Raw genomic sequence first — 6,901 nt, 5'->3', positions numbered from 1 at the left:
AAATGGTGAATTGGTAGCCTGGGAAAACCCAGACAACTTCCAGCAAATTTAGATTTGCTCTGTTACAACCATAGACTGTAACTGAGAATGGTCTGGTTTTAACCAGGCTAGTGAATTGGTGAAGTGGAGTATGAATATTAATTATATCACTTCGCGTTGCGTTGGTTTGAACCTTTTTTTACAGTCTGTTTTGAACCCGTTTTTTTTTTTTGGTAACCTTTATGTAGCGGCCAAACACGGCACGTGACGTAATTAATATTGATGCGTTGGCCATGATAAAATTCGTCCGACCACTGCTGTGCTGAAAAACACAACTTTGATATAAATGCTGCCATCACTAGGTGGTAATAGATAGATACTTGATAAATTATTTTGGAAGTAGCCTACTGAAAAACTATTTTCCATTCCGTTACCCTTTAGTTTCCTCTGTTACCTTATTTCTCCCCCAAGAAAATTGTAACTGCGAAATGGCAACACTAGCCAAATAAAATGAAATATGAGTGTCTGTGAAATGAAGACACTAAAAGTTTAGTTCTAAAGTTATTCCAAATTTGCAGAAATCATTTGGTATAATTAGTCATTATAAAAATAGCTTTCCAAGTCCAAGATAGATACTTGATATATTATTTTGAAAGTAACCTAGGCTATAATATTTTCCATTCAGTTACATTCTGTACCTCTCCCTAGAGTTTTTTTTTTTTTAGAAATCTGATTGGTTCGCGCAGATTGCTGAGCCAGGAGGAAACTGCTTGGTTCCTCTGGAGAAATGTTGTCATGGCAATGAGCATCACATAGTACCTGAGCTATATGGGTGGGGTTGCTTGTTGTTGTGACAGCTATGTGGTCAAACAATGGTTGTCATCAACTCACTTACCTTTATATTCTTTTGTAAATACTAAACATGAACACAAATCGCTGGACAAGGCTTTTTGCATGGCAAAGCAAGATCAAGAATGCTGACGAGGAAGAGAATAAGGCAAAAGAATCAAATAAGACGAAGAAAGAGGAGACTCCAAAAATAAAGTGAGTTTCAGTTCAAATATTTTATTGTCACATTTGTTACTGTAATGTTGTAATGTAAAAGCGTTATGAAGGTTAAGTCTGACACCAAACTACTCCAACCTCCAATACACATAAATTAAATTAATAATTACAGTTATTTGTTATTTTAAGGGGTTTGGATTTTTTTTTTTTTTTTAAAGCTATAAAGACTAACACAAAATGTTCTATATGCTGTCAGCTGGAAGGAATGGATAATCGATCCATCTGAAGAGTTTTACTATACATGGTTGCAAATTATGATACTCCCTATCTGCTACAACTGGGTCATCATAATATGCAGGTAGGAAAACATTAAGTGAGGTTTGACTACTGTACGCTTAACTTTTATTTCATTTTTACATTAAGATGAGAATAATATATTTAATGAAAATTGTAACTGAAATGGCAACGAGTGTCTGTGAAATGAAGACTAAAAGTTTAGTTCTAAAGTTAGGGTTAGATATCATTTCAAGTCTTAACAGTTGTTAATTTGCTAAGAAATCATGATGCTTGTGTACCTGGAGAACTGAAGTTAAATGGTCTTTGTTGTTAAAAGGACATGTTTCTATACAATTGAGGAGACATATTTGGCAACATGGCTAACCTTGGATTATATCTGTGACTTGGTCTTTGTGCTTGACACAGTTATTGGGTTTCGCACAGGTAAGTGTGTATCTTATCTATTTTTTTATTTGTTTGTTTGTTTATTTATTATAGTTGCATAGCCTACTTATTTAACTTTGAACTTAATTAAAATTTTGCTTCTATACAGATTGACTTCAATATAGGCTAAATAAATAAATAATTACACTTAAAACATCAAATTGCTTCTTTTTTTCTTCTTCTTTTTTGTTGTCACTGTACTAATGTCCCCCCACATTGGCCGTGTGGAAAACCTAGCACCCTTTTTAAAAAAGGCTTTCTCTTTAAAGGTTTTCTGGAGCAGGGTATCCTGGTGCGAGACTTGTCCCGTTTGAAAACGCGTTACCTACGCTCCTCTCGATTCAAATTCGACATTATCTCTCTGTTGCCCACTGATCTGCTCTATCTGAAACTGGGGATCCACACACCTCTAGTCCGGGTCAACCGCTTGCTGCGCACGGGCCGTTTGAACGAGGCCTTGGACCGCATGGAAACGCGCACAGCCTATCCGAACACCTTCCGCGTCGCCAAACTCATGCTGTATATCTTCGTGCTCATCCACTGGAACGCCTGCATCTACTTCTCCCTGTCTAATTACATAGGCTTTGGTGCGGATCCCTGGGTCTATCCCAACATCTCCGACCCAGAGTTTGCTTCCACGAGACGCCAGTACTTCTACTGCTTCTGGTTTTCCACTCTCATCCTCACCACAGTGGGTGACACTCCGACGCCCGAACGCGAAGAAGAGTATCTGTTTCTGGTCGCTGACATGTTGATCGCAGTGCTGGTGTTTGCATCCGTCGTGGGGAGCATGGGGGACGTGATATCAAGCTTGCGTGATCGTGACAACGTGTTTTTCCCCAATCACGAGCTGGTGAAAGGTTACCTGCGCAGCCGACGCATCAGCAAAGAACTGCAGAATCGCGTCAACGACTGGTACCAGCATCTGCACATCAACAAGTGGGTCTTCTTATTATAGTCTGTGAGCCCAAAAAGCAATATTTAAAGACACCAAATCCAAATCCACATCTACACTACTGTTTAAAAGTTTGGGGTCAACAGGGCCGGATTTTAGGCACGTGTATGCTCATACAATTATTTCCCTCTAATGCTAAAACACTGTTAGACATATATAAATGAACACAATTTAAAACATGTAGTTTAGTATGTAGCTACCGTAAATTAAATATAATGCATCATTCTACATCCGACCATTGGGCCAATTTAGCAGTTTTGCTTGCTGTTTTGGGGTGGTAATATAGGTCTGTAATGATAGTAAAAAAAAAAAAAACTATAATATTAATGTTCATTAATTAATGACAACAACAATAATTTTATTCAGCCATCACAGGAATAAAATACCTTTTAAATAAATTAGAAAATTGTTATTTTTAAATTGTAATAATATCTCAGAATACTTCTGTTTTACTGTATTTTTGTATCAAATAAATGAACCCAGATTTCTGAGCGATAGTGTAAATGTAAAAAAAAAAATGCTGAAATACATCTGCAAAAAAACAATGCTAGATTTTCTCAGAACTAAATCTTAGCCATTTTGTTTAGTCATACTTTTAACCAATTGTTCCCAAGTTGATTAAAAACTATTTTTACTGTTTGTTTACACCCAAATTATGTGTCTGGAACAGAAAGATCACACGGGAAAATGAGATTCTTCGACATCTTCCAATCACACTTCAGACAGCAACTGCCGTGAGCGTGCATCTGCCCACTCTGTCTAAAGTCACCATCTTTCAGAACTGTGAGAAAAGTCTGTTGGAGCAGCTGGTACTTAAACTCACCCCACAGGTTAGAAAACAGATGGCACACCTGGGGCCTGCTCTTCATACGTGGACTACTCACTTATCTGGATTTTACTGTTAACGATTTGACATTATCCAGGATTGTTGGTTCTTCAAAGCTCATCCCGGAGTTGCTGTCATAGCAACAGGTCCATACGCTCAAACCTGCTCGGGAGCAGGCTTATTTCATGCAAACTTAGATTGCATCTTTTTAAACTTTGAGGTGATGCTTAAAGTCTGTCACAGCTACTTTTTTTTTTTACAAGAGTACCTTATTGAATCAGGAACAATAGGCTAATAATTTAAAAACTAAGTTGAAAATAATATTATAATGTTGTGTAGTATATCATAATATAGACACAGCTAGTTTAGTTTTACTCATTGAGAGTACACTTTGCTGTTTCCTTATTAAAAAGAACATGACAAACTTGAATTTCTTTATATGATATCATTACGTTGCTGTCTTGCTGCCAGCAAATCGCTGCATTGATGATCATGGTTTTGAGTATCGATACATCTGCCCTTTCCAATGAACACAAGGGCTGCGTCCGAAATCACATACTCTTTTAAGTAGGTACTTATTTTGAATAAGTAATTACTTCACTACCGCTAAAAAGTATGTTCTATGTAGTATGAATGTGATCTGGATGTACTACATTCGCCATGTTGTCATTATGTTATCTACTGGTGTCAGTTGCCTTGCTTCACTGCCATTCACAAATTCTCCCCCTTGGCCTCATGGGATAGTAAAGTATCATATGCACACTTCAGAATCTCGCCGAAAGAAGTAGGTCATCCGGGTATTTTTTGCCTACTCTTTTATGAGTCATGTGAATTCAGACATACTTCGTTTTTCGCTTACTAGGGAAGTATGCGATTTTGGATGCAGCCTAGAACGCGCAGTAATCCAGATATTTTACTCAAATCCGCAAATTTGTTTGAAGAACCAAATTATCCAGAGAGATCAGTTATCATGATTAGAAGATCTGGGCATCTGTCAAGTCATCTCAGATGTATTAACCGAGTTACAAAGAATGGACCCCTGGACAAGATTAAGTCTAACATTAGAGTCAGTTCAATATAGTCTCGCATGTTGTACTTGACCTCAGCAATATATATATATTTTTTATGTTTGCTGTTGTCGTTATTATACTTTTTATTTATACTTTGCTAGTAAATCTTACAGTATTATACCAGAATCTCTTCTACCATCTTTAGGTGTATAGCCCAGGAGAGTACGTATGCAAGAAGGGTGATGTAGGTCATGAGATGTACATCATTAAAGAGGGGAAGCTGGCAGTGGTGGCTGATGATGGAGTCACTCAGTTTGCTGTTCTGGGGGATGGAAACTTCTTTGGAGAAATCAGTATCCTGAATATCAAGGGTATGAAATGACCAGTACAGTATTCAGTACACTGTAAAAAAAAAATAAGTTGCTTTTTAAAATTTTAAGTAGGCCTACAATCAATTTGTAGTTGTTAATTGCTTAACTTATTTTGATGAGATAAAGCAATGTAAAAACATATGTTGTCATAACTTATTGATCATATAATTTTCAGCATAATCATATTCCTTATAATTAGTATTCACTACAATAACAACATATATCCATCATGATTCAATTTTTATTATTTCCTTATTCCACAACAACAACAAAAGTTATGGAATAAAAAGTGTTCTCACTTTCCTTTGAGGGCTTAGTAATTTCTTCTTCTATATAGCTGACCTGAGATAAAACATTCTCAATGTTTAAGTGGAATAATTGACCTTATGTTTTTTATATATATTTTTACTCACCCCCATGCGGTTGCACCCTTGTTTTTTTTCTTTCTTCCATGAAACACAAAAAGGGAGCAGAATGTCAATTCTGTTTTTCATACAAGAAATGTGGATAGTAATTTATACAACAACAAAGAAAATATCATACACAATATATTTTACAATATATAACAACGCTACCTATATTGCTTCAGAAGACTGGATTATTTATGGAGCTTTAGTGTGTTTTTGGTGCTTTTGTTGTATGAAAAAAAACCTTAAGAATCTCATTTTTGTTTCACGAATTAAAGAATATAAAATGGGATTCGAGCAGCATAATAGTGTGTAAATGATTAAAAAGTATACTTTTTGAGTAAACTATTCATTTAACTTTGTTTACAAAAGAAAAGCAAATTTAGCTGTATTAAAACATAATGAATCACTATAAATAACACAATTTCATCACAACTCTCATTAATGCACAGGTAACAAATCAGGAAACAGACGAACAGCCAACATTCGCAGCATTGGTTACTCAGATCTGTTCAGCCTATCGAAAGAAGACCTGACTGAAACACTTCATGAGTACCCTGCTGCCAAGCGCCTGTTGGAGGAGAAGGGTCGTCAGATCCTGACAAAGATGGGGATGCTGGAAGAGACAGATGAAGGGGAGGGAGAGGTAGAGAAAACGGAGGACATGGTGAACCGTTTAGAGGCCAACTTTGAGACGCTGCAGACCAAACTGGCTCGGCTGATAGCTGAACTAGAGTCTAGTGCCCGCAAAATGATGCAAAGAGTGGAACAATTGGAACTGCAGACAGAAGAATGGGAAGGCATTGTGGCTGAGGGTGCAAAGGGAGAAACAGAAGAGCAGGAAAAAGTAAAAGAGAGGGAGATTGGGGATGGGGAAGGAGAAGGAGAAGGTGAGAAGGAAGATGTAGAGGAGCCAGTGGTTGAAGGAGAGAGAGGAGAGGGTGATGGAGGAGAGGAAAGCCTGGGAGAAAAGAAGAATGTTGGAGGAAATAAGATAAGTGAAAATGAGAAAGAAGACACAGAGGAAGAGCTTATAAAATCAGAAACGCATCAGGATCAGAAAGGAGATGAAAAGTAGGTTGAAAATATATGTCAAATATACACTACCGTTCAAAAGTGTGGGGTCAGTAAGAATAAAAAAACTTTTATTCAGCAAGGATGCAAGTGATAACAAAGACACTTATAATGTTACAAAAGATTTCTACTTCAAATAAATGCGGTTCTTTTGAACTTCATCAAAGAATCCTTTGTTACGGTTTTTAACAAAAAATATTATGCAGCACAGCTGTTTTTAACATTGATAATGAGAAATTTTTCTTGAGCAGCAAATCATCATATTAGATTGATTTCTTATCAAGTGACACTGAAGATTGGAGAAATGATGCTGAAAATTCAGCTTTGTCATCACAGGAATAAATTACATTTTAAAATACACTCACCGGCCACTTTATTAGGTACCCCATGCTAGTAACGGGTTGGACCCCCTTTTGCCTTCAGAACTGCCTCAATTCTTCGTGGCATAGATTCAACAAGGTGCTGGAAGCATTCCTCAGGGAGTTTGGTCCATATTGACATGATGGCATCACACAGTTGCCGCAGATTTGTCGGCTGCACATCCATGATGCGAA

General features: G+C 37.0%; 1 protein-coding gene across 1 annotated transcript; it reads left to right on the top strand.

Annotated features, from left to right (window-relative positions):
- The first annotated feature begins 716 nt into the window (after positions 1–716).
- On the top strand, positions 717–6,695 carry cnga4 (cyclic nucleotide gated channel subunit alpha 4). The gene is made up of 7 exons (XM_056232863.1): positions 717–1,023; positions 1,241–1,342; positions 1,598–1,704; positions 1,974–2,643; positions 3,330–3,489; positions 4,701–4,866; positions 5,726–6,695. The coding sequence occupies exons 1-7, from the start codon at positions 902–904 to the stop codon at positions 6,349–6,351; spliced, it is 1,953 nt and encodes a 650-aa protein (XP_056088838.1). The 5' UTR covers positions 717–901; the 3' UTR covers positions 6,352–6,695.
- Positions 6,696–6,901: the final 206 nt, after the last annotated feature.

The sequence above is a fragment of the Rhinichthys klamathensis genome, unplaced genomic scaffold (assembly GCF_029890125.1).
Source record: "Rhinichthys klamathensis goyatoka isolate OS25496 unplaced genomic scaffold, OSU_Roscu_1.1 h1tg000358l_1, whole genome shotgun sequence".
NCBI lineage: Eukaryota > Metazoa > Chordata > Actinopteri > Cypriniformes > Leuciscidae > Rhinichthys > Rhinichthys klamathensis.
The sequence above is the reverse complement of the archived record's forward strand: the minus strand, read 5'-3'. Positions and strand labels throughout refer to the sequence as shown.

Coding starts and splice junctions, on each gene's coding strand:
- cnga4 (XM_056232863.1), top strand. CDS start 902: ATGAACACAAATCGCTGGACAAGGCTTTTTGCATGGCAAAGCAAGATC. Junction 1,024..1,240: donor GAGGAGACTCCAAAAATAAA/GTGAGTTTCAGT, acceptor ATATGCTGTCAG/CTGGAAGGAATGGATAATCG. Junction 1,705..1,973: donor AGTTATTGGGTTTCGCACAG/GTAAGTGTGTAT, acceptor TTCTCTTTAAAG/GTTTTCTGGAGCAGGGTATC.